At 40.5% G+C, this 27,982-nt stretch overlaps 1 protein-coding gene across 1 annotated transcript; it reads right to left on the bottom strand.

The window, feature by feature from the left end:
• Nucleotides 1-13: 13 nt before the first annotated feature.
• On the bottom strand, nucleotides 14-27,978 carry cct2 (chaperonin containing TCP1, subunit 2 (beta)). The gene is made up of 16 exons (XM_060903141.1): nucleotides 27,878-27,978; nucleotides 21,437-21,511; nucleotides 19,171-19,236; nucleotides 18,971-19,082; nucleotides 18,774-18,850; nucleotides 10,379-10,491; nucleotides 7,799-8,001; nucleotides 7,602-7,702; nucleotides 7,325-7,452; nucleotides 7,032-7,135; nucleotides 5,750-5,869; nucleotides 3,581-3,709; nucleotides 1,180-1,283; nucleotides 756-855; nucleotides 473-614; nucleotides 14-222 (listed from the first exon to the last, which is right to left on the bottom strand). The coding sequence occupies exons 1-16, from the start codon at nucleotides 27,878-27,880 to the stop codon at nucleotides 192-194; spliced, it is 1,608 nt and encodes a 535-aa protein (XP_060759124.1). The 5' UTR covers nucleotides 27,881-27,978; the 3' UTR covers nucleotides 14-191.
• Between the last annotated feature and the right edge of the window lie 4 nt (nucleotides 27,979-27,982).

Below are 27,982 nucleotides of genomic sequence, written 5' to 3'. Positions count from 1 at the left end.
CAAGGGACAAAAACAGGTTCAAAAGTTTTATTAGAGTAAATAAAGAAAGCCACACTGCCATGTTTGAATAGCGGCAGGACACAGACAACCTCTGCGGTGCTAACTGTGCTACACACTGACAAAACTGCAAGAACAAGGAGGTCATTGCAGATAATAAATACACAGGCTGCTTTCCACACTCTTCTGTTCTCCTAACATGGGTGGTGATCTGGTACACGTTTCCTGGAAGAAAATATTGCAGTTAGTGAGTCATAACATATTGTCTCTCAGTAAGTCATAACCTTTGAGTAGTTGTGAGAAATGTTTCACTACGTAAAGCTAAATCTGGCGTCACACAACTAATTAAGTAAGGACGTGAATCAGCCAAAGTGAGAAGCTTGTTTCCATGGGGGCAATCAATGACTCAAGTAAACGAGCACTATTCCAAGATTCACCACAGCAGAGTTATATTATGTGGGCAGTTTTTACATACCTTGGTGCAGCCTTGATAATGTCATCAACACGAAGAATCATCTCTGCTGCCTCTGCGGCGCTTAGCAATACCTGCCTCTTCACCTGGAAGCTCTCTGTGACACCCAGCTCAGCCATGTCACCAATTGTACCACGCGTCATGTCTGAGGCACAACAGGGTTAACGGTCAGAAGGTGCTTAAAAGACAATCTATAATTGATTGACTGATACAAGAAGAAAAACTGCCAAGATGCACATTTTATTTGTTATAAAGCTGATCGCTATGCATGCGTGCCAGAACTCACCCAGACCAAAAGTGGTCTTATTCTCCTGGTGAGCTGCTCTCAGTTGAGCCACGAGGTCTGCGCTGTCGTAACCAGCATTATCCGCAATTATAGTCGGTAGCTGGGATATAAACATGTTCATTAGGCTCATCTTCAGTGGGACTTTAAAACACCACCACATTCCAAGTCATAAACTAATCAAGTCTGGCACAAACATTTCCTAAACTTTAAAAGTTAAATCTTAGAAGTTACAAAACATCCATAAAAGAGATAGTTAAAGGTATCTCGCGCTCAAATGAATAAATTTTGTGTACTTCAACAGGATAAAGCAGCTAGAGATAATGAGATGAGAAGAATGAAAAGCAATGACTACACAAATCGTTGAGCATGACTATCATTAGAATCATGCTCAAGGATCATTATGTAATTATCCATCAGCTCTCACCATTCTCAGAGCTTTGGCAAAAGACTCCATAGCCACAGCTTCTTTTCCTGGGGTTCTGCTGGCCAGGTCTGTCACTACTTTAGCCATCAACATCTCTGAACAACCTATGGGACAGGGGAAGGGTAATTTTTTTTTTTTCCATAAACTGGTCAAATTCCTGAAAACTTCATATAAATACTGGGTCATTCCATGCCAAATCAACAAATATCTGACAAATTTATGCTCGACCATCTCAGATTTCAATGAAATTTGGAGGGCTCAGAGATACTATTAAAAGAAGTTAATCCCAAAATTTGAGCTTCCTATCTCCAACGGTTTCAGAGATACAGGCATTTGAATTTTTCGATTTTTTTGCATTTTGCTCAAAACATACATATTTCGAAGTGTAATATAATCTTTATTATGCAAGATAGAAACCTAAAATTTTGCACAGAGAGACTCAATGTCTTGTACTACAAGCTTCAACTTAGAATTTCAATGGTCATTGTATATTAGATGGTGATTTTAACAAGGAAATTAAAAAGACAAATTTGCATTTTTAATTCATTCTGGAAGCTTGCCTGTGGCAGTAATGCTTAAACTAAGAATGTTATTCAAATCTACACAGAAATATCTACCAATTTCAGTTTTACCAAGTCTCCACTATTCCTAGTTTGTCTGTAATAGGGTTTTGAAATTCGCCGATTTCTAAAACATGCCATTTTCAGTAGCAAGAAATCCAATGTGGGATAGCAGTTAGGAACTTGTAAATTTTTTTCAGTAATCCCCAATACCCATATTTTATATTTCCAAATTTTTGTTCTGTCTCTTTCAAGTATTTTTAAACTACAGGGGTTTAAAAAATCCATTTTCACCAAATTCGAATTTTTGATATATTTTCATGTAACTGATATTTGAGGGTTAATAAATGCTTCAATAATTGCTCCAAACTATACTGAGAGTGTATTTAACTTACAATTTCTGTTGTATGTTAGTTTATGGCAGTCAGAATCTTTCTTTAGTCCAATTCCTATAGAACAGGGAGGAAGTTCAGCCATTTCTAGATGTCTAAGAACAAACTCATTTATACTGATCTCAAATTGAAAGCAACTACAACTAAATTCCCTAGTCAACTATTCAAAATATCCAATCCTTGCAAAGAAACACATTCAGTTAATAACACTGGTAAATTTTCTCAGTGCTCTGTATTACAATGTATTTAATATAATCCAAGCAATATAATGTTATCTGAACAAGTATGCAGTTTACAGACTCTAAAACTATAAGATATGAGCCACCTGTTCTGGTATCAAAGGTCACCTATTGTGCTGTGTTGATATTGATAAGGCTGGCTGTTGACTGGTACACAATAGCTGGTCATTGATTGCTAATGTTACACAGTCTTAGATTAAAATCAATTTACAAATAATTAGTACTGAGCATTAATTGAAATTTTATTTAAAATTGAGGAAGAAACATGTCTCCTAACCTACTTGAGCCTTATTGAAGCATTTATTAACCCTCAAATATCAGTTATATGAAAATATATCAAAAATTCGAATTTGGTGAAAATGGATTTTTTAAACCCCTGTAGTTTAAAAATACTTGAGAGAGACAGAACAAAAATTTGGAAATATAAAATATGGGTCTTGGGGATTACTGAAAAAAAATTTACAAGTTCCTAACTGCTATACCACATTGGATTTCTTGCTACTGAAAATGGCATGTTTTAGAAATCGGCGAATTTCAAAACCCTATTACAGACAAACTAGGAATAGTGGAGACTTGGTAAAACTGAAATTGGTAGATATTTCTGTGTAGATTTGAATAACATTCTTAGTTTAAGCATTACTGCCACAGGCAAGCTTCCAGAATGAATTAAAAATGCAAAAAAATGCAAATTTGTCTTTTTAATTTCCTTGTTAAAATCACCATCTAATATACAATGACCATTGAAATTCTAAGTTGAAGCTTGTACTACAAGACATTGAGTCTCTCTGTGCAAAATTTTAGGTTTCTATCTTGCATAATAAAGATTATACTGCACTTTAAAATATGTATGTTTTGAGCAAAAAACAAAAAAATCGAAAAATTCAAATGCCTGTATCTCTGAAACTATTGGTGATAGGAAGCTCAAGTTTTGGGGATTAACTTCTTTTAATAGTATCTCTGAGCCCTCCACATTTCATTGAAATCGGAGATGGTCGAGCATAACCTCTTGTTGATTTGGCATGGAATGACCCTATTGTTTTATAGTAATACAACACATGAGCATGAATTTGATTTATTTTCCATGTAAGAGGCAATGTAAAACAGAAATTTGCTGGGGTTAAACAGTTCACCTGGACTCTGCAATCAGAATGAATTCATGGCAAGAAAAGGAGAAACTAAATAAACTGCTATAATCAAGACCTCCACATACCTCCACCATAGACCGTACGAGTCTCTTTAACGGTCTGAGCCAACACACACAACGCATCATGGAGAGAACGCTCAGCCTCGTCCAGAATCTGCCGTGTTGCACCACGTAGAACAATAGTACAGGCCTCACCTAACAAGACACACACATACACAAATATATCATCTATAGACTCTGTTCAGAGTTAGAGCTGATGCCCACATATGGAGAGGTTAAGAATCTATATATGGACATTTAAGAATCCGTAAGATTTAAAAATGCAGTTTATAAAATGTTTAATGTAGCCAATGTAAATGTTTCTAGACCTGCAATCTTTTCAAACATGCATAAGAAAACATTTCCTCATTTTATGACTCCATTTACAATTTGATATCAACTCCATGCACAACTGCATGAAAATCTAACTTTCCTGAAAAGCCAACTCCACAAGGCATATGCAGCCTTTACTATTCAGATTTACCTTAGAGACATGAAACATTACAAACTGCACCTTCAATTTTTCACAGTAACAAAGTTCATGACAACCCTGGACATCTGCACTTGCAAATGACACGGTGTCTTCTTTGCATCAGCCCAAGCTGCTATTTGTAGACATGTAATGACGCACCCAATTCACAAATCGATTCATGATACTGGGCTCACAATTCGTTTTCCCATGATATTTTTGAAAAAAGTATGAAAAATTAAAAAACAAACAACCCCCCTCCATTTTCCTATTCTTTATAAACTAAAATGTTTGTTAAAAAATTAACATTCATTTTCTTCTTCATAACCAACAATTTACCCACATTTGTAAAAGTTGAAGTAAAATATAATCGCCTATTAGTAATAAAATATTCCTTTTACTACAAATGAAAAACGTTAATAGACCTTTTTCTGAATAAACTTATGAACATTACCTTCATTTTCTTTTCAGTTTTCAGCAGTCTGTAAAAAGATCTCCAATTTCTTGTTGAACCTATTTATACAATCAATCGCACAACAGCCCTTTCTCATTTTAGATTTGTATTTTTGTGTGTTTTAGCAGCATTAGAGATGCGTTACTTCCACTTAGGGTGACGTCATGCGTGTTCCTGCTACTGTAGATTATTGCGCCCTCTACTGTCTAAACAAATCCATTTACAGCTTGGGAAAAACTAAGATTATGCAGCCTGATAATTCTGATTAATTTTTATTTCATTGATTCCAAGTCATAAATTTGTATCGCAATTTTTCATACGCCTAACTATTTGCACTGCTCATAGTGTGTTAAATGATGTTTGTAGAAGATATTGTGATCTGTAGCGAGAACAGGGAGCAAGTGGAAGAAAACTTGGAGACATTGAGATATGCACTAGAGACAAGGGGAATGAAAGTCAAGTAGGAGCAAGGAGGAGTACGTGTGTGCGAATGAGGGAGAGGGCAGTGGAATGGTACAGCTACAAGGAATAGAGGTGGTCAAAGCAGAGGAGATCAAATATCTGGGGTCAACTGTAGAAAGTAATGGCAAGTGTGGAAGAGAAGTGAAGGAGTGTGCAAGCAGGTTGGAATGGCTGGAGGAGTGTGTTCAGAGTGATTTGTGACAGAAGGTTGCTAGGAAGAGTGAAAGGGAACGCATACAAGACAGTAGTAAGAGCAGGGATGATGTACAGCTTGAAGACAAAAAGACAGGAGGCTGAACTGGAGGTAGCAGAGTTGAAGATGCTGAGATTTTCATTGGGGCGGCAAAGTTGGACAGGATTAGAAACGAGTATATTAGAGAAACACCACATGTAGGACAGCTTGGAGACAAAGTAAGAAAGGTGAGCGTGAGATGGTTTGGACACGTACAGAAGAGAGATCCAGGGTATATTGGGAAAAGAATGCTGGAGATGGAATTGCCAGATAGAATGAAAAGAGCAAGACCAAAGATGAGATTTATGGATGTGGTGAAGGAAGACATGAGGAAGGTTGGTGTGACACGATGATACGGAGGGTCATTACCCGCTATGGCAACCCCTAACGGGAACAGCCGAAAGAAGCAGCAGCTAGTGTATTAAATGACCACAGACATGCCAGATTACAAACCAGTATTTTGACAATATGAGTGGAAATTCAAATATACCGTACTTGTCACAATAATTACAAGGGGGGGGGGGACCCAGAATCCTTATAAAGAACACATTCAGCAGTCCATATACTGTAGATATTTACCCATTTCCACTCCAGAGAAATGAATGAGAGTGTCCTCTCCAATCATCACCTCCTCAATGAGTTTGCAGTGGCCCAGCTTTACCAGCTCAGGGTGGTCAAAGGTGGATGCGATCTCCCCTCCTGATAAAGGAAGCAATCCAGTGTTAAAAGCAAAAGCAGCAGACAAATCATCATCCTCCTTATCCTGTTTCCCCAAAAGAAAAAAAATGTACAAGGATATTCACCTCTGTGGCAGTACTTATGCAGTTAATATTATTAATTATGCTTAGCCCTTATGTTTCATGTATCTAATAATCTCTTCTTATCTCAGTCCCTGAGCAGCACAACAGAAATATGTTGCCCTATCCTCCAGAGATTGCTAGTTCGAATCCTGATGATGCCATGGCCAGGAGCTCGAGAGAGCAAAACTGGCCTATGTTCCCAGGGAGGGAGGAGTGGCATACTCGCTCACCCCTGTTAATTACAGCAGTGCTAGCCTATCTTGGGTGTCTTTGAGCTCATGCATATGGAAGTGGGAAGATACACCGCTCCCTAATGTTGCGCAAGCAGTTCGAAAAGATGCGGTCGGTTGGCATCACGTGCCTCGGAGGAAACGTGAGGACCTTCACCCTCCCTGGTTGATAGTTGCCGTGTAATAGAGGAGACTTGTCTGGTGGGTGGGATAATTAGGGTGAACACCAATAAGGGATTGTAAGACCAAGTCCTATTACCTCAACTGTAATATTAATCCTAACAAGATCAACTGTGAGCTACTGCTCACTTACATCAGAATGCAAGCAATCGAAGGAATAGGAAACTTATTATGAATGTTGACTTCGACAAATAATTAACCCTGAAACAAGTAAAGAGCAGCGTTCTCCCCAGGGACTTCAAATAGCAGCCTGGTAAACTGTCATTTTGAAATAGCGTTTTGCTTCTTGAAGTAGTGTCAAAACCCACCCTATAAGTTTTGTAAATACATTCAGTCGGTAAACAGGAAGCTGATGTGTGACAGACCTGAGAACAGTATAGAACCCCAAGCTGAAATTTGGTACCAAGTGGCTATGATTTGCGGTTGCTGAGATAAAGGGTGTTTCGGACGGACGGACAAACAGAGGTAAACCAGTATACCCTCCCCTCCTTTGGAGTGGGGGGTATAATAATAAGTTAGGATTTTGCCTTGTTGTCTTTATGCAAAACCGAGAGTCTTACGATACCTTTCTGGGCTTTATTTTTGATTTTGGTATGAGCAGAAACAGACTATGGCACTCTCCATAAGTCTGCAGGTCCTTTATTTACATACCTGTGACTAATGCCAGTCGCTCTACTCCAGCAAAGTCAGCATGTTCTATGGCCATGACACCAGCAGCAGCAAAGAGCTGCTCAGGGTAGTTATAGATCAGCTGTCTGGAGAAGAAAGGAACTTAAAATCACCTCAAAGGTCACATGGTTTTCAAATGCTATACGTTTTTAGCAGTTGTAATATAAAAATGTGATACGGAAAATCAAATGGAGACTCCGCCTATAGAAATACGGTTTCCGTTTAGTTGTCAAAAGACGCAGGTGAATTGTGTATGTCTTGTGTACACCTTGTACCTGTTGATGAAGCAGTTAATGCCATGCTTCAGAATGCGCTCAACTTTCTCCTTCATCTTCTCTTTCTCTGCCAACTCAATTTCTGCCACTTTTGCTGTAGAGTCAACACGCACTCTGGAGCCAAAGACCTACAGAAACCATGTGCATCGACAATGAATGGGTGTGTTCTCATAAAATAAAAGGGGCAAAAAGCATTTAAAGAAAGAAAGAAAGACAGACAGACACAGAAAGACAGACAGAAAGAAAGACCAGACAGACAGAAGATTTAAAACCGTACCTTGATCTTGTCAGTGTCCATGCCAGTGTTGGCAATAAGGATGTTTGCGTTCTCAATCCTTTTGGGCTGATTAACACCAATCTTCTTGTCAAGTAGGAATCCTGTTAGGAAAGATAAAATTAAACTAAGTATAAAGACCTACAACGGGCAAAACCAAATCCAAACTGTATATACACATAATGAACTTTGCTTCAGACCTTCATCCAGGTAAGAGTCTGTAAGGCTGCCTCCCAGCTTCTTAATCACATGGATGGCCTCCAGGTTGCCAGAACCCTTTAGTCGAAGCACTGCCTGCACAGCCAGCTTAGCAAAGTGGTCTTTATGATGAGTGAGTAGTTTAGATGATAGTGTGGTCCGGGAGATGTTCAACAGATCCTCCTGGAATTTCACCTGGTCATTACTGTAAATGAATGAGGACCTAGTTAACATGGGTTATGAGGATTGGGCTCAGGTTATACTTGCTTGTATCCATGTGCATACAAGACAGCTGCAACACATATCCTGTGTTTATTTTCAGCACATCTGTTGCAATACCAGAGCCGTTTCTGGCATTTTGTCAAAATGTACAGTACCAGGCAAAAGTTTGGATACCCCGACTCGTAAGTTTTTCCTCCATGCTGAGGTGCCCTTGAGCAAGGCACCTAACTCCCAACTGTTCCCCGGGCGCTGTTAGCATGGCTGCCCACTGCTCTGGGTATGTGTGTGTGCTCATTGCTCACATGTGTGCACACGTGTGTTCACTGCTTCAGATGGGTTCAATGCAGAGAGGAATTTCACAAGTGTGTGATGAATAAAGTTGTGCTTTCTTTCTTTCATTGTGACCATTTTCTACATTGTAGAACAGGGGTCGGCAACCCTAGGCACGCGTGCCACAACTGGCACGCCGAGGAATTTCCAGTGGCACACTGATGATGATACACAAACCTAATTATTCAACACATTAAAAATGTTCAAACGTCATCTTGAACTGTCATTGGCTGTTGCATGGCGAGCCTGCTCTTTTAGCATGACTACACAACAATATAGTGCCCCCTCCCAGTGTTGCCAGATACTGCTGACATTTTCCAGCCCAAAATATGTTCAAAACCCGCCAAAATGCACTTAAAACCACCCAATCTGGCAACACTGCCCCCTCCCCATATTTCTCACGAGATGGGCCCACTTGACGCAGCAGTTGCGCTAAGATGGCAAAGAAACCGACAGTTCGAGCTTTCCTCTCCTCGTGGACCAAAGAATATGGGTTCGTTTCTCAGAAGGACCGTGCTGTGCGCACGTTGTGTTTTGAAAGTGTTGTGTGTCGAACATCCAGTGTTAAACGTCATTTCGAGGCAAAGCACGAAAAGACTTTCAAAGATCAGGCAGATAGGGACGAATCACTCTCACGCGCAGTGTGCGGGTATGGGAAGCAAGCCCACACTTTAACAGTCTTTACCTCAGCTAAAAACAATGCCACTGAAGCTAGCTATATAATTTCTCACTGCATAGCTAAACATGGAAAGCCATTCACAGACGGTGAATACATTAAGGAGGCCTTTCTCTCCGGCTCGGATAGTCTTTTTGAGGGGCTGCCAAATAAAGAGACAATAAAATCAAGAATAAAAGACATGCCCGTATCAGCCAGAACTGCTGAGCGACGAATTGGTGAAATGGCAGAAAACGTAAGGGTGCAGCAAACAACTGGCATAAAAGATGCAGAGGTATTTAGCATTGCGCTTGACGAAAGCGTAGATGTGAATGATGTGGCACGTTTGGCAGTGATGGCAAGATATTGTGGTGTGACTGTGAGAGAGGAGCCCTGCTGTTTAAAGCCAATGAATCCTGCTGGGCATCTTTACCCGAAAAGTTCAACTGTCTTCGCAATATCGCACTGGCTTTATTGTCAGTGTTCGGATCAACATATCCGTGTGAACAGATATTTTCGCACATGAAGAATGCACTTTGCCCCTCCCGAAGTCGTCTGACAACGGGCCATTCGGAAGCATGCATCCAACTCAAAGTGACCGATTACCATCCCCACATCTCGGAGCTAAGTAAGGGGAAGCAGGGCCAGGGATCACATTGACTGATAGGCAAAACATTTATTTTGTAACAAGGCTACTTCAAATTTGCAGTTTATTGTTAAGCCACTTTATGTAGGCTACTTGTTAATGCTCTCTGACACTCATTATTTAATTTTTTTCTGCAGTTTTATTATTCATCAGTTCCATTACGTCTGATGGTGTACACAGCCTTCTGGAAACTCAGAAGTCGTCGTTTGGGATTTTACCTGTGGGGGCAGCCCTAATGCGTGACGGAATACAGCCGGACAGAAACAGAAAAAGAACAGGAGAAGAAGAACGCCGGTTTTCAAAGGACGCTGGTTTTTGGAAGGAGAGATGGAAGAAGTACAAGAAACGGATGATAATGTTTTAGTTGGCCCCATGCAGGGGAAATTCTGTTATAAAATACAGGATGGGAGAGTTGATAAGAGCGTGGTCTTATGTAAATTGTGCAACAAGGAGTTCGCGCATCACCGCAGCGCATCAAGCCTGAAATACCACCTCAATGCCAAACATGTAGCAGCAAGCTTGGCAGATGGCGCGCAAGCTAACCCAACATGGAAAAATGTCTTTCTACCTGTTCTCAAGTCAGATATTTCTATGCGATTAAAATGCGATTAATTTCGATTAATTAATTTCAAAGGCTCTAATTAATCAGATTAAAATTTTTAATCGCGTCCCACCCCTACTTTATACTTAAAATCATAAGATGGTTAACACCAAGACGTTAAATGTTACCCATGGTCCACTGCAGCCTCCCTCAGGGCATCACGAGCAGCCTGGGTGGCTCTCCTCCAGCCTGAGATGATGATCTGAGGATGGATCTTCTTGGCAATCAGCAGCTCTGCTTCCTAGTGCACAATAAACACAGTCACCTCTGAGCCACCTTCACTTAAAGTCAAACAAAACCCGAAAATAAATGTCGTTTGCTGATCACGGCAAGTTCCCAAATGTACCTCCACATGCTCATTTAAAAAAAAAAAATTTTTAATTTGGATAAATTGTTATAAAAGTTATGATATTGCTAAAAATAGGCTTACCTGGATGCAACCATTTGCACTGAAACCAGATATCTGCTTGTGACATTAACAGCCCACCGTTTACCTTCATTACACAGAACTATCAAATAAAAGGTTTCTAATGTTTTTTTTTAAATAAAAATAATTAAAAAATAAATTATTACAGGGCTCCATTGCACTCTCGCTCACTGTGTGCGCACACTAGGGATCGACCGATATGTTTTTTTCAGGGCCGATACCGATACCTTTTATTATGGAATTGGGATGCTGATAACCGATATGTGCAACCGATAAATGTAAACATTATAATTCACATGAAATTAAACATAGCACACACACTGACACAGACCTTCATATCCATGAAATGTTATGTTTAACTGTAAAATTGAACATGAAGTTTTGTGCAGGGCCAGGATAGAGAAAGTGAGAACGGAGTGTTAAAAGCTCTGGTTAAAAGGAGCGGCTGCTCCTTTAAGAGTCTGTTCAGAGAACGGAAGTCGGAGTGAGGGGGCGGCCGCGGCTCTGCTCCTTTAAGAGTATATCGCTTTCCGAATCAGAAGCGCTAGTGAGGAGAATCACTTGCGCAAGAATTATAAATACTAGTGGAGTACATTACAGCGCAATGTGAAGTAGCATAAGAACATTTAAGTCAAGAGTTTAATTGATGTATTTCGTTCATTACCGTTTATCCAAGCAAGTGTGCATCCACGACACAATTAATTACTGAGCCCACAACAAGCGTCCTGACAAACTCCCTACAGTATTACATAGCCGACTAGCACCATATCACACCTGGCTTGTTTAAATGTTCAAATAGCGCTTTATAAAGTTACCTAACATATACAAGTGCAATGCGCTTTTTGAGCACGAGTCACGTCATGAAGTTTACTCATCACCATAACAAATAGCCAGTAGGCTTGCGCTAGCCTACAGAGCACAAACACTACATTTTATTTCGTCTTCCCTTGACCACCTCTCTATATGGCTGTCATTCTACTGTTCGAGTAGAACTACTGACACATTCACAACGTTTCCAGCAGTGGCGGCTGCTGGTTTTTAAAACAAGGGAAGCCCATTTTACGCATTCATCGTAAAACCTGTAGGCCGGATATCAAAGCATAGAAAGGTGTGCCCCATTAGCATAGTGAACTAGACAACCCTACCTAGTGGCAGAAAGTATTTTTGCTTGTACATTTCATGTTATAGTCTGGCTTGCCAGGCTAGTGCCTCATATCCTTAATCAAAAATATCAAACATCCAAAAATCACTGGCTATTCAACGAAGAGCCTTGAACATCATACCCTGATATGCAACACAGAGTCTTTAACACAACACCCAGCTGTGCAACACATCCTTGAACATCTTCTGCAACACAGTCTGGAAATTCATAACCAGGTAGGCTATGCAACACACAGAACCTTGAATATCATACCCAGGTATAACCTATAACACAGAGCCCACCATTCTCTTAACATTACTGAACAATATACACACTTCAGATTCATGAACACTATTTATACACAAATTCTGCCCTCCGCTCCTTTTCCAGAAAATGGTCTGTGACCCTGTCATACCAGCTGGTTGTGCTTTCCAGAGACTTCACCAATTTCTGTTAGCAGCTAGCACTGCAGATCCCAATAAGGCTCAAGCTAGCCTACAACCAGATTGAACTACAAATGAAATAAACGAGTGAATTCACGAATGATCAAACTGATAGAATGGATGAAAGTTAACAGAGCACAACAAGTAATATTTACATTTATTTACAGAGTAATGTACAGAGACATCAATGAGAAGAAACGTTTATATGAAAAATTCGGACAGCACTTTGGCACACGACTGCACTTTCTCGACATCCGCTAGGGACTGACTAATCATACTTCCGTGTTCCTCGCCGAAGTACCGCCCTCCTCATGTCTTTCAAACACTGCCTCCAATAATCCTTTATCAGCCCGGCTTCTTGTCCCTCCCACTGTCTCGTTTAGTCCCAGAGAAGCCCAGCTTCCCTGGAAGTGACGATTTTGTTGATTTTAACCAATAACAACTAGCCGAAATTGGCTGTTCAGAGCCGTCTTGTAGACTGCAACGGATACCCGGCTGCCAGTCAGTGTTGCCAGATACTGCTGATGTTTTCCATCCCAAAATCTGTTCAAAACCCGCCAAAATGCACTTAAAACCGCCCAATCTGGCAACACTGCTGCCAGTCCATAGAGCCCATTGAAATAAGAAAGGTTACAGCCTGGCAGCAAAGGTAATTCTCGTAGCGAACTGCAAGTTCGTCAGACATCACTCAAATAAGTTACAGGATAGTTATGAACATAAATACAATCTTGGGCATATATTATGTTATGCAAGTTATTGTTTTAATGAGAATTCAACGTCGTAGACGCCGCAGTTCGGGGAGAGAATTTTAGGGGAAGCTCGGCTTCCCTTGTTGTCTCTGAGAAATCGCCCCTGGTTTCCAGACGGGGATTTAAAAATGACTGCAGCCTGCGTTATGCTGGGGACTGCTTACTATGGACAACATTACATGTAGTTTCAGCGAGACTAGTTGGTTGTAGGCTAATTCAAGTGCTTCCTTCTGTAAGCTAAGTTTGCCTGGCTGCACAGATGCAAATGGACAATTTTAACGAGTAGTAGATGAAAAATGTAAACATATAATGATGTTGTGCTTTTGCAACTTGTGCGTTTGTGACTTATTGCGGCAAAAGCAGCGTGCCCTTACCTTGAAGTGGGATCTGCTTCTGCCCGAGTGCCCGTACGGCCGCCTTGAAACAGTTCACAGCGTTTAGCTACACGTGTCGATTGGCTATATCTCTTGTGCCAAACAAATCAGATGTTGTGGTGGGCGGGACTGTGTTCTTGAACTCAGAGAGGCGAGTGCAGGAAAGGACGTGCAGTGACAGTCGCGTTAGGAACGAAATGGCTGCAAAAAGGCATGTTATCGGCATATTGGTGGAAATTATGGCCGATACCGATAACCCTAAAAATGCAGAATATCGGCCTGATATATCGGCCAGGCCGATTATCGGTCAACCCCTAGTGCACACGTGTGTCTTCACTGCTTCAGATGGGTTGAATGCACAGAATTTCACAGTCTTGTAATGTATATGGGATAAAGGCTTCTAATTCCAAAAACCTAATCAGAAATTCTCTGTAACTGATTTTTTTTTTTTATTACAAAATATGCAAAATCAACTGGTTTCACTTTTATGAAGTTTAAATCTCACTCGGCTAGATAATGCATACACAGTACTTAGACGGATACTAGTAAACAATCCTGTTGCCACAGCAATGCAACTCTCACCATCTAAAAAGATCGCTTTTCTCAGTGAATAAAAAACAAACAAAAGCATGTCACATAAAATGATTCATGATCGGGCTTATTTTTTACACCCAAATGCTTGACACTCTGCATCTTCAGAGTTGTTTATAACAATTTAGAAGCAATGCATCCACGAGCTCCTCTAGCCTCCGTAAGTCACGTAGCGTGTAAGTGACATGATTTGGACTCCGAGAGAGTAAAAATGTGTCACCAGGGACATTGTTTTTCTTTTAAAATAAAATCTGTATATAGTATACAGGTAGAAATATGAAAACGAACACTACCATGTCTTATATGGATATTATGTGTCAGTATAAAGGTGTTTATTTTTGGGTTTTGTTCATCTTGAAGGTATTAAAGAGGGGTAGGAATCAGTCACTTTCCAAGGCAATTTTAAAATTGCTTTTGAAATGATCAATAAAATACTACTGCTAATGCTTGCCTTGCAGTTTAATTATATAAATTAATATTCATATGGACTTGAATATTAAATCTTTTCAAGATTAAACTGGCTACAAAAACTGGAGAGAAATGGACTGGGGGGGGGGGACCCACCCCTAGAATCATCTTCCAACCATTCGAAAAAGATTAGCCAGATAACAAAGTGACTAAACATTTTTCAGAAATATAAATCAAATCAATCAATTAACTCCTAGGATGACAAAGTTGAAACTTGGTGGTCACACGGTCACCAGTGACGACTAAAAACTGACCAAAAGTTGAGGTTTGGTCGACCATGATTTGAGAAGTAAAAAAAAAAAAAAAATTACAATAAATATTAAATAAAAAAATGTTCCTGCCTTAGGAGTACCTTTCTTTTCTTTCCTCAACTCCAAGTTTGTAGAACTAAACTTTTACTAGAGTTCAAAAAGTGCAAAATTTAAAAGCTGTTCACAAGTTTTTTTGATTGCTTCACGATATCCACTGCTGTGTCCGAAATCACTCGCTACTCCTTATATAGTGGACTATATAGCAAGTTCGCCATTTTGTAGGGCTGTCTGAATGTATAGTGAGAATTATTACACCCTATAATAATAGTGGGCTAATAGTATCCCACCATGCATCGTGAAAAGTAGTGTACAACCGATGGTCACGAACTAAGCAATATATACCATCATGGATTGCGGTTGCACATTTTCACAGAACTGTAAAAGCTGTTTCATAAGGACCGTTAAGTATTTTAGATTGAGTATAGCAGTAGTTTGTTTTTCCTTATGACAATGGGCACAAGACAAATTTATAAGTTGTGGCGCGAAAACGGCAATAATATTGTAGTGTGTTGGGTGAATGGATGAAGAAACACATTATAAATGGACATTCAAGTACAATTAAAAATAGTAAGAGAATAGAAAATAAAAAGATAAAATACAAGAATAAAAGTTAGAGTGCAGAGTGAGGAATTAATCAAAAGCCTCAAATTTGATTTAATAAAAGGCAGCGGAAAAGAAGAAAGTATTCAGCCTTGATTTAAAAGAACTGAAAGATGCAACAGACACAAAGTACTTTGTATTTAATGTGGGAAATACATTCAGTATAATATGTATTTATTATTTTGAAAACCTACTAGCCAACTAATCTGGCACATTTTAATTGTGCCACAGTAACGATATAAATAACAGCGTGGCGGAGCAGTGTCCGAAAGTGTTTTTTTTTTCATTTTACCAATGAGCTCACTATATAGTCCTTTAAATACAATTCCCTCGATAGTGAGTAGTGAATGAGTGAGTGATTTCAGACACAGCACACAACATTCCCAAACTCTGACCCTTCCCATAATTCTTTGCTGCATCATAGCAGAAACCGGTACTTTCTTCCGCTCCACTGTGTTGACACTTGTAGCTAACGCTAACTGCTATGTAGATTGGCTAAAAGATGGTTACACGGGTCCAATTTTCTGACATGCTCTGGGGATAATACGATCAAAGTGCCCCATCCGTCTACCCTCACGGAATGGATAGACACCATGAAGTTGTGGCCCGACATCAGCTACGTTGACACTGTCAATTATTTTATTCTTAGCAAGGGCGTTGATGACAAGGAGCTAAGGAACTACAAAAGCACAGAGGCGTACAATTATCTACACAGTAATAAAACTGGCAAAATTATGCGTAAAAGAGAGGGTGAGTCTGTTTGCTTAAAGGCTGAGCCTAGCCAGAATAAAAAATAAAAAAAAAGGAAATCCTGCAGTCATGCAATAGCTGTCATCTGGAAGGTAGGCTGTCAGAGTAGAGCGATTGTATTATTGTATTGGTTTACTAATAAATGTAGGTGCTTATATAAAAAGTGTGTGTGGTGTAACAGTCTATAATTTTAAGGGGAGGTTTATTTTAACAGTGAGAGATAGAATATCAAAAAGAAAATCCAGAAAATCACATTTTATAAAATATATAAATTGATTTGCATTTCGTTGAGTGAAATAAGTATTTGATCCCTTACCAACCATTAAGAGTTCTGGCTCCCACAGACCAGTTAGACACTCCTAAGCCCTATTCGCACGGGATAAGTATTACCTATGGACCTCTGGTAATTCGCAATTACCCCCGCACCTCTGTGTTATTGTGTGGCGCATTCGGACGGGATAAGCAAAAGTCTGTAATTCACTGAATTTACAGACATTGTGACCGGATGTGTCGTAAGTTCACAACATCCTGTTTCGTCTTGTAGACAGGAGTTTCTGCTTATCTGGTTCAAATACGGGATAGGCCTACTACCACTTGCCCCTGAAATGCTGTTTATCAAAATTTCGCCCGTATACTCCATTATTCACTCCAGGAAAGTACAAGAGACGCGCGTTTAATAATTACAAACACAGACATGCGCATTCACACGGGACTTGTATTACCACTGGACGTCTGTGTTTTGCCGAAACACAGTAGGTAATTCGCGGCGGAATTATTACTTGGCAAATTACAGACATAGCACATTCGCATGGGACTAAGAACTCAGACATTCTCTGTAATTATTCCGAATTACCAGAGGTCCACAGGTAATACTTATCCCATGCGAATAGGGCACAAGAAGCTGGGTGAGAAGGAGACAACTGTTGGTGCAATAGTTCGAAAATGGAAGAAAGACAAAATGACCATCAATCGACCTCGGTCTGGGGCCCCACGCAAGATCTCACCTCGTGGGGTATCAAGGATCACGAGAAAGGCGAGAGATCAGCCTAGAACTACACGGGAGGAGCTTGTGAATGATCTTAAGGCAGCTGGGACCACAGTCACCAAGAAAACCATTGGTAACACATTACGCCGTAATGGATTAAAAATCCTGCAGTGCCCGCAAGGTCCCCCTGCTCAAGAAAGCACATGTGCAGGCCCGTCTGAAGTTTGTCAATGAACACCTGAATGATTCTGAGAGTGACTGGGAGAAGGTGCTGTGGTCAGATGAGACCAAAATCGAGCTCTTTGGCATTAACTCAACTCGTCGTGTTTGGAGAAAGAAAAATGCTGACTATGACCCGAAGAACACCGTCCCCACTGTCAAGCATGGAGGTGGAAACATTATGCTTTGGGGGTGTTTCTCTGCTAAGGGCACAGGACTACTTCACCGCATCAATGGAAGAATGGACGTGGCCCTGTACCGTAAAATCCTGAGTGACAACCTCCTTCCCTCTGCCAGGACACTGAAAATGGGTCGTGGATGGGTCTTCCAGCACAACAATGACCCAAAACATACAGCCAAGGCAACAAAGGAGTGGCTCAAGAAGAAGCACATTAAGGTCACGGAGTGGCCAAGCCAATCTCCGGACCTTAATCCCATAGAAAACCTATGGAGGGAGCTGAAGCTCCGAGTTGCGAAGCGACAGCCTCAAAACCTTAATGATCTAGAGATGATCTGCAAAGAGGAGTGGACCAAAATTCCTCCTGACATGTGCGCAAACCTGGTCATCAACTACAAGAAACATCTGACCGCTGTGCTTGCCAACAAGGGTTTTGCCATCAAATACTAAGTCTTGTTTGCTAGAGGGTTCAAATACTTATTTCACTCAAAGAAACGCAAATCAGTTTATATCTTTTATATGAAGTTATTTTCTGGATTTTCTTTTTGATGTTTTGTCTCTCACAGTTAAAATAAACCTCCCATTAAAATTATAGAATGTTCATTTCTTTGTCAGTGGACAAACTTACAAAATCAGCAAGGGATCAAATAATTATTTCCTCCACTCTGTGTGTGTAATGTAATTTTATATATATCACCTAGCTCTAGTTTAATAGAACTCCTACCAACCTACTGTACCATGATGCATCTTGTATAGGCTTAAGAAGCAAAAGAAAGGACAGAAGCACAGGCTAACCATTTTAATGCAGATGCAAATGCTGTCAAATTTTGGAAACAATAAACATACCATACTTAAATGATTCCTCATCTATGTATTTGTCCAAGTGTCTTCAACTTCTTAACTACCCTGATCATTACAGATATTAGATGATATTTGTAGGCTATATTTGTTTCCACTAGTATTTCAGCACTGGTCACTCTTGCATTCTCTTGGCTATATGCACTTATCGTTAGTCGCTTTGAATAAAAACCATCAGCTAAATGACTAATGTAGTGCATGTTTGAATAATGTTACAATATCTAAACAATTACATAGCATTAATGCTATCGATTAATCCGGGGCATACGTTAAACACTGTGGGATGTTATTCAAGTAAAAATGGTTTTAAATTTTTGTGCTCGACTAGAGGAAATTTAAGGGTCACTAAGACTTCAGGGATACTGGCCCAAGTGGCAACCAAGCACTTTAGTTAATTTTTAGCCCTGGGACAACAGGTTAACACCTCACCCTGAGCAGTTCTGCTGCCAGCACAGTTACAGAAGTAGTGCCATCGCCAACCTCATCATCCTGGACCTTCGACATATCTGAAAACAAGACAATGTAGAGAGGCCTGTAACGATAAGCTATTAAAAGTCTGAACTTTGTCTTACAGCTACAGTAAACTAAATTAGAATGTGTTTTATATACATTGACATCACACTCACCAACCAGCACTTTGGCAGCAGGGTTGTCCACACCAATGGCTTTCAGAATGGTTGCTCCATCATTGGTCACGGTAACAGATCCCTCACGTCCACCACCCAAGAGGATTTTGTCCTGCAGGGAATATGAGCAGGTGAGAACAAGAATACTGAGATATAGTTACCCCAAATAAGTATGCCATTAGTTTAAACCATTTACATACCATTCCTTTTGGTCCGAGTGTACTTTTTACCAGGTCTCCAATAGCAATGGCACCAATAAAGGAAGACTAGGAGAAAAGAGGCATTGGTTTAGCAAACCTATTCCCATATACATAAAAGATTTGATCATTTTGGCATCATAATCAATTGTGTTGGAACAAAACAAAAAAAGGTGGGGGGAAGCATGGTGATGTAAGTGGTTAGCATGGTTGCCTCAAATCAAGAAGGTTCTAGGTTTGAGCCCAGTGGCCGGCAGGGGGCCTTTCTGTGTGGAGTTTGCATGTTCTCCCTGTGTCCATGTGGGTTTCCTCCGGGTGCTCCGGTTTCCCTCACAGTTCAAAGACATGCAGTTAGGTTAATATGGGACAGCCTTGGGCTGAGGTGCCCTTGAGCAAGGCACCTAACTCCCAACTGCTCCCCGGGCGCTGTTAGCATGGCTGCCCACTGCTCTGTGTGTGTGTGCGCTCACTGCTCATGTGTGCGCATGCATGCGCGTGTTCACTGCTTCAGATGGGTTAAATGCAGAGGTATTCATCACACACTTCTGAAATTAAGTTGCTGTTTAAAAAAAAAAATTTTCACTTTAAAGCTTTAGTTATAAATCACAGTTCAGTTAGGTTGAGATTGTCTATCAGATGTAGTTGGTAGATATTTGGGGCAGTCACATTCAACTGTTAGCACAGAAAATTTACAAGTGTGCAAGAGGCACAGTCTCATTTCTGTTTACTCAAACAGTCTGAGCCAGTCAAAGTGAATCAGACAGGGGTGGGTTTCCCAAAAGCATTGTAGCACAAAGATCATCATTAAATGGTAGCACGAGCATCACAATGAACACACTCTCTCTTAGTTAAGATGCTCTTAGCGTTAAGAGGCTTTTAGGGAAACCCACCTCAGGTTTTGACCACATTCTGGTTGCATACTGATCAACTCACGTCTGATTAGTGACTTAAAACAGTAAATACAGGGAGTAAACAAAATACAAATATCACAGACATTCACATCTGCAGTGGGAAAAACAAAGGTTATGTTCAGGCTGTCAGTCCAAATCCGTTTCTGCATATCCGATCTGAATCTGATCTTCCTGATTGACTGTACACATTATATACGGCAAATGATAAAATCCAATCTGTGTGGGAATCCTCACTTTCAGAAGTAGTAATGATATTTCACCTGAAAGTACATGTAGTTGACAAAAACAAACCAAAATGGAGGATAATGGCCTTGCTTATTTACCATATGGCAATGTGGAGCTGCACATTTATAAAAATAACGAGACCGCAACAGACAGAGGAGGTTTGCCGGTCTGCTTTATTTTCTGCAATATTATTATTATTAGTAGTAGTAGTAGTAGTAGTAGTAATAATAATAATAATAATAATAATAATGTTTTCCTGCACGTGATATAAATGCAAATTTTATGTGGCATCAAAAGTCAGACTTTTTTTTTTTAAAAACACCCTGAAATCAGAGCAGTCGGACTTAAACGGATTTGCAAAAATATGATTTGAATCAAATTTCATACCACATACAAATGTGGTATGAACTGGATTTGGAAAAATTGGATCTTGCGATTTACAGCTGTTCAGACTTGCTACATATGATCGGATTCCAATTTGAGATGCACATGTATCGGATTTGGACGGATAGACTAATTAAGCTGTGACTCAGTTAAATATGATCCTAGTATTTCTAATCTCTGAAGAACTACATGGTCAAACATTTGTGGACACCTGACCACCACAAACGTGTGATTCTTCCCCCAAACTCTTGCCTCAAAGCTGGAATAACACAAATGTCTTCATATGCTGTTGCGTTACAGTTTCCATTTCACTGAACCTAAGAGACCCAAACCAATGCAAGGAATCTGGAGGAATTTGGGTTCATAAAGGTCAAGGGCGCAAGCTTAAGCTGAACACCTGTGATCTCCAATCCCTCAGATGGCACTGCATCAAGAACCATCAATAACTAATATATTATGGGCTCAGGATTACTTTGGCAAACCTTTGTCAAGCACTACAATACGAAGTTACATCCACAAATGCCAGTTAAAACTTTACTGTACAAAATGAATGCCACTGCTATGCTCCAAAGCCTAGTGGAAAGCCTTCCCAGCAGTGAAGAGTGGAGGTTATTACAACAATAAAGTTGGACTAAATCTGGAATAGGATGTTCAACAAACACACGAGTGTGATGGTCAGGTGTCTACAAACATTTGGCCATATAGTGTATGAACTAAGATTTGATAGCTGCTCAGTGGGAAAGACTCACCAGGCGAGCAGTTTCAGCTTTCTCCTCATCAGCTCCATGTTTAAAGATGTTCACCGGGGCCATTGATAAGGAGGCCTGACAAATGACACAATCACATTTACATGAGTTACAGGCCATTTCTACAATGTCATAAATTAAACTTTTTTTTTAAATTAAACTCAAATGTACATTAAAAGGTAACACATACAAGAGATTATACAGGCTTTGTAGAGCAGAAAGAAAATCAAAGAGAAGATCAACACATGGTTGAACTAGATATCAGTAATACAGAATTATATTGCCTGTGCATTACATAAAGTATGCAAATTAATATACCTAGAGCCTCCTATTTTCCGTTTCAAAAAACATTAAATTCCATTTCAGACAATGGCTAATTCCGTTTCAATTCCATTTCAGACAATTTGTTTCAGTTATATGCTCAAATGACAACTAAATTGGCATTTTTAGATTTTCAACATATAAAATACATAATTCAGAATCAGAATTCTTAAGTACATGTAATAAATGCATGAAATTTTATGTTTCAGGTAACTGGTATTGGGAGGCATCTGCATGTTTGTTGTCCTTGTGCATCCATCCCTGTAATCCTGCTTTACTGGCCTGCTGTAGTACAACTTCATATAAAGCTTTAAACTTTCTGTACAAGTATATCTTAATGCACCTTAGCATGCACCTTAGAATCAACACTAAATTTCACTTCACTGAAAATGTGTTTCTTTCATTTATTTAAGACTGTAGTTAATTAGTGCTGTTAACTTGATTGTTGACTGGCTCCTGCTATTTTCTTTAAAACTTTATATTGTATATTAAATACTTTTATGGTTATCCTTACTCTTTATACATGTACATTTAAATAAAACAATCTTGGTTATCATTTTATCCATGTTTTTCAAACTTTTATTCATTGTTATGCTGACAATGTTTTAAGTGCAACAACAGGTCTAACAAAGTGTGTGACAGTGTCCATTTAATATATACTTTAAATGATTCAAATTATTTAACAGTTAATGCTATTATTAGTTTAATTTACATTTTGCCTGTAAATTATTCATTTAATAATGCACAAGTCTTCAAACTCTTTATATAGAAAATATTCTTCGGAACATAACTTCTTATTTAAGAACATAAACCATTAAATCATGAAAATAATCAGTTGCTATTATATAATGTTAAACTGAAACGCCTTGGTGCAAACTACTAATGGAAATCTAACTGTTCAAAATCTGCCTTCAAGATCACCATTATAATACAGAATTAGGAGTTCCTTTGTGCTTGAAAATATTCCGTGGCCACGCGTTAATAACGCGTGGGAACGAGATCCTATTCCGTGGCCAAGACTTGTTTAAAGCGTGGGAATGAGATCCTATTCCGAGGCCAAGACTTGTTTGATGCGTGGGAACGAGATAATTATTAGGTGGCCACAAATTAATAACGCGTGGCCACGAGAAGTGTTAGTCATTTCATCACTGAGACTGTTGACTTTCTGGCATCAGTAGCTTCAGCCGCAAATATGGGCAAGTTTGATCTGATTTCGTTTTATTTTAATCTAGGAATGAATTATAATGATATCCTTAAATCACTTGCAGTTAGACATGGAGTAATTCTGAGCAAGAGACACTTAGGGTGTATTCAGACCAGGATAGTTCGATAGTTCACTTGCTTTGGTCCGAACCAAATGTTTTTTTATTTTTTCATTTTGGTGCGGTTCGCTTTCACACTGTACATTTTAGTAAGCGGACCAAAATCTGTCAACAAAGCCACGCACCCTGAGGTCGTTCAGCTATTGGTCAGAGACGACACGCGCACAAAGCGTTAAGTTCAAAAGTAGTCATGGAGGCTTTCCGTGCTGTTATTCTTTTTAATGTCACCAAAGCTATATGTTTTTTCCAGTTTTTACTGTTTTCACAATTGTGCAATTACTATGCTGTTGTACAAGTAATTTATCAACGACGACTTCAAAGGGCAAGGCGGCTACGGAGGATAGCGCTGATGAGCGCACATCATGTTGTGACAGTTCTGGCTCTTCACACAAGACGGAGGAGGTACGTGTCGGGATATTCGCCTTATCCATCGTAATAGATGAATTTCTTTTTTGCGTCGCTAGTACTGCCACTTTTTGAAAGAATGTCCCTGATTTTAATGTAGGTCTGACGGAGTTTCTTCACTTTTAGCCGACATTGTTCTGGGGAGCGCGTGAACCCCTTCTTCATTTTCTCACTGAATACAGCAAACACGTCGGCATTTTTGTGTGTTCTCTCCAAAAGCTCAGATATGTGGACATCTGCCCATATATCCACAAGGGTACGCGTTTCTTCCTCGGCCCACGTTTGCCCCGTACTCATTTTTTGTACTCTGTAGTCTAGCCTACCACTGGTCTGAATGACTGAACGACTGTTGTAAGGTTCCCTTGACAACCGAAACAGTGCTTGCGCTTTGCGGTGGAGTGTCAAGACTCTGTTTCCCATAATGCTCGACAAACGACGGAAGCTCCCAAGGTACAAAAAAGCAAAACTGTCAGATTAGGTCCGGTCTGCTTTCACACCTCCAAAAGATCCGCACCAGGGTTCCTTTGGTCCGGACCGAGTCCGACCTTGCAGCTCGGTCTTGGTCTGCTTGTTTGGTCCGGACCAGAGTTCGGTGGTTTGTATTCAGACCAACCCAAAAGGTCCGGACCAAGGGAAATTTGATTCGTTTAGTCGTTTGGTCCGGACCAAACAACGTAGGTGTGAATACGCCCTTAATTCGGCTGCTCAAAAAGCACGGGCTCAAACGTAGACAATATGCTGACCTCGGGGAAGTTATAGATTTCATCATACAGGATAAATCCTGTATTTATTGCACAATTGACGGCCGCTCAAAAACGGGACATCATCCCATCAGGCTGGAACTTGAATCATCTTGTGGCCACGCATTATTAATTCGTGGCCACCCAATAATCATCTCGTTCCCACGCATTAAACAAGTCATGGGCACGGAATAGGATCTTGTTCCCACGCGTTATCAACTTGTGGCCACGGAATATTTTTTTTTTCCACCCATGTCACCAGAGGGGCTCCGTAGATTCCGTTTCTGAGCACTAATTCCGTTTCTGACCCCAATTTCCACCCGTTTTCCGCGATCGCGGAAAATCGGAGGCCCTATATACACCTTTATATTTCATAAGCATCGCGTTTCAGTGTGACTCATCTGTGCAAAGATTTTAAATACTAGACATGATCCCATCCCTCTCCATTTACACATTAAAAGAACTGCCTAATTTAGTCCTTGTCTACACTACTACAGCACAAAGCATTTTCAATGATCAGTGCACGAATAAAAAAAATCTGCCTGTGGTTCAGCAACTCCATTTTTTTTTTTTTTAAATGACTTGGTCCTACAACGTGTCCTTTCATAGCCGTGACTGACAATTTTTGACCCTCCTCCCTGACGTTGTGCGAGGACATGGACAATGGTTGGTCGGGGATCAAACTTGTAGTGTTACCAGTCTCCTCACCAAGACACTGCAATAATTTATGGAATTATGACTGCCTAATGTAACATGGTGATCATTGTGAAAGACAAAAATATTGTTTAGTCTGATCCTGGCATAACTATCAGAACCAGGCAGTCAGTCAGTCATATTTGCTGCTTATCAGAAAGCCATGGCCTAATGGTTAGACAGCGTTCCCCCTGGGTTCTGAAAAATCTCATCTCATTATCTGTAGCTGCTTTATCCTGTTCTACAGGGTCGCAGGCAAGCTGGAGCCTATCCCAGCTGACTACAGGCGAAAGGCGGGGTACACCCTGGACAAGTCGCCAGGTCATCACAGGGCTGGCACATAGACACAGACAACCATTCACACTCACATTCACACCTACGGTCAATTTAGAGTCACCAGTTAACCTAACCTGCATGTCTTTGGACTGTGGGGGAAACCAGAGCACCCGGAGGAAACCCACGCGGACACGGGGAGAACATGCAAACTCCACACAGAAAGGCCCTCGCCAGCCACGGGGCTCGGACCCGGACCTTCTTGCTGTGAGGCGACAGCGCTAACCACTACACCACCGTACCGCCTGACTTAAAACATGTTTATACCAACCAAACTGGCACAATTCAAATATCTGTAGAGATACAGGTAGGTCTCTCCATTACATATAAAATTTAGGCTCCACTCCAGTCTCTAATCACAAAGACCTGATTTTGGGCGCCCTGGGCACCATCATGCTAAAACAAACCTCTTTAGTTTGAGCTTATTTAAGGTTATTTTAGCAGGGAATTAATCAAAAAAGAGATATTAGGACTCCCCTTACCATTTACTTCAACACAAAACTTGATTTACAATGGAACAGAGTCGAGAAGAGTCTTGGACCAAACAACGGTGAAGGAATCAGAATTTGCCGTCGATTTAGAAACCGAACACAGAACGACACCGCGGTTTCATCATCCGTCCGCCGGGGGGACTCGACACGCCACGCCACGCAAAACATACAGCTCTTCACTCGTTTGCCGGCTAACAGCACTTTTGCCTTTTTTTTTTTAAATTATTTAAATAATAAAAAACCCAGCCCCTGTATTACTGACAGTGTCCGATATGCTCGGGGACGGTCGGGGCTCTGAGCATGCCTCCCCCGCGGCTGTTTCGGCCCTTAAATCATCTTCAGCGCTTGAAGCAGCTCAGCTCAGCTTACGGTAGGGTAGGGTAGTATCTAACTGGGCTGCGACCGTCATTCACGAGAGCGTTTCAAAAGTGTCTTGAAACATTCGCGGGGCTTCTCAATTTCCTCGCAAAGTGTTGCTCCTTCGTCGCTGAAATTTTGAACATGTTCAAAAAATTCGTGCGACAAAATTTCTCTCAAAATAGCCGCAAATGCGTCGCTGGTGTCGCAAAGCGGTCGCGAACCCTTCTCAAGTCAGTTTCCGTGAGGCTTCCTCTACTTCCTTGCCTGCCGAGGGAAAACCGGGCTGCGACAAGTTAGAGACACAACAATTGCGGTAAATATGCGAATATCAATTCAGCGTGATTCCAAGTGAAAACTGTCCCTAGTTCGCATATTTTATCGCAATTGTTGTGTCTCCAACTAGTCGCAGCCCAGTGAGATACTGGCTTTAGACTGCGCCATTGTTCAGTTCCCGCAGTGATAATGACATCACCACACAGGCCGATTAAGACGCACTGTGATTGGTCAAAAGCTTGGCGCTCATTTGGTCATTATGTGTAGTCGACTTTTATTGGTCACAAGCACGTGCTTATTGTTTACACTCTGGCTTCCCACCGCCTCTTCACTGCGGTTGGATTTTTATACAAGATGGCTTATGATAACTAAAATACATTCGTCACTGTAACGACTGCTAGTAATTTTCTTTACGTCATTGATTGATTATATTCGTCAATAAGGAGCGCCAGCAGGAACCCTGTTAGAGAGGCAGCTTTGGGATCAAAAAGTCGCCAGTTCGAGTCCCTCGACCAGCAGGAATAGCTGAAGTGCCCTTGAGCAAGGTACCTAACCCCCAACTGATCCCCAGGCTGCTCTGGGTATGTTGTATGTCGCTCTGGATAAGATATCAAACGCGAGGAATTTTATGGAGCTGAACCTTCTCAAGTTGTAGCTGAAGGCCAGTTTGATTTAGATCATGTTCAGAAAATAAAAGTAAAAATTTTTGAAACTATTTAGGGTTTTTTTTTGTAACCTGAGGTAATGAAAGAACATCTGTGAAACTTTAAACTACGTTTATTTTTGATGAATCAGGTCTGCCTTTTTTAGTTCACATTCTTTATATTATTGTAGATATTTTCTATGAATAAAAAAAAAAATCTACTTTAATTACCAGAGAGAACCTGAGACAGGCACTGAAGCATCCAGCACAGCGCTGTGACTCCTCCCCCTCCAGCCTCCCCATAGAAACCACTAGAAAGCTCCGTTAGCAATCTGCTCTGTTTAACTGCTTTGCTAATATCGGTAATAACTCCGGACAAATAATCAATAACTCAGTAGTTAAATAAGAATTATTTAACTACTGAAACAAAACAAATATCCAAAAACAGAGTGTGAAATAAAACGCGCTGACTAGCCTGGTAGTTACCCGGCTAACCTAATGGGCTAATATTAACACAATGGATAACTGACAGCTAGCCTTAGCTGCGCCGCTAACTTTCAGCCCAGAGGCACCTCTAATTAACAACAGCACACGAACAAAAGGAAAAGATAAAGGAAATGAAAAACTTGAAATATTTCTAAACTCTTCTTTCGAACCTGTTTTCGGGTGTTAGCCATGCTAACGGTTAGCTCTAAAGGCCGACATGTGCGCGTGAATGAGTCAGGGTGTAATCGGCTCTTAATGTCTATAAAACACTCTCTACATTCCCCACGTTTCACATGTATTCTATCTTTAATCAGGTTTCTGCCCAACCTCAACAAATGTAGCTGAGGTCTTTATATTACTTTTTAACAGATACTCACCATAGCTACTACAGGTCAGGCTTAAAGCCGCACACACACACCGGGAAGAGAGGAACCTGCAGCGCGTGAAACACTAAAGATGGTAAAGACACGTTGTTTTTCCTA

The sequence above is a fragment of the Neoarius graeffei genome, chromosome 21 (genome assembly GCF_027579695.1).
Source record: "Neoarius graeffei isolate fNeoGra1 chromosome 21, fNeoGra1.pri, whole genome shotgun sequence".
Lineage (NCBI taxonomy): Eukaryota > Metazoa > Chordata > Actinopteri > Siluriformes > Ariidae > Neoarius > Neoarius graeffei.
The sequence above is the reverse complement of the archived record's forward strand: the minus strand, read 5'-3'. Positions and strand labels throughout refer to the sequence as shown.

Bases quoted from the DNA above. Each gene is read 5' to 3' on its own strand.
- cct2 (XM_060903141.1), bottom strand. The intron at 19,083-19,170 runs GTATGTAAATGG...TATTCCCTGCAG, and splicing joins CACTCGGACCAAAAGGAATG to GACAAAATCCTCTTGGGTGG. The intron at 223-472 runs GTATGTAAAAAC...ATTTTCTTCCAG, and splicing joins ATTATCAAGGCTGCACCAAG to GAAACGTGTACCAGATCACC.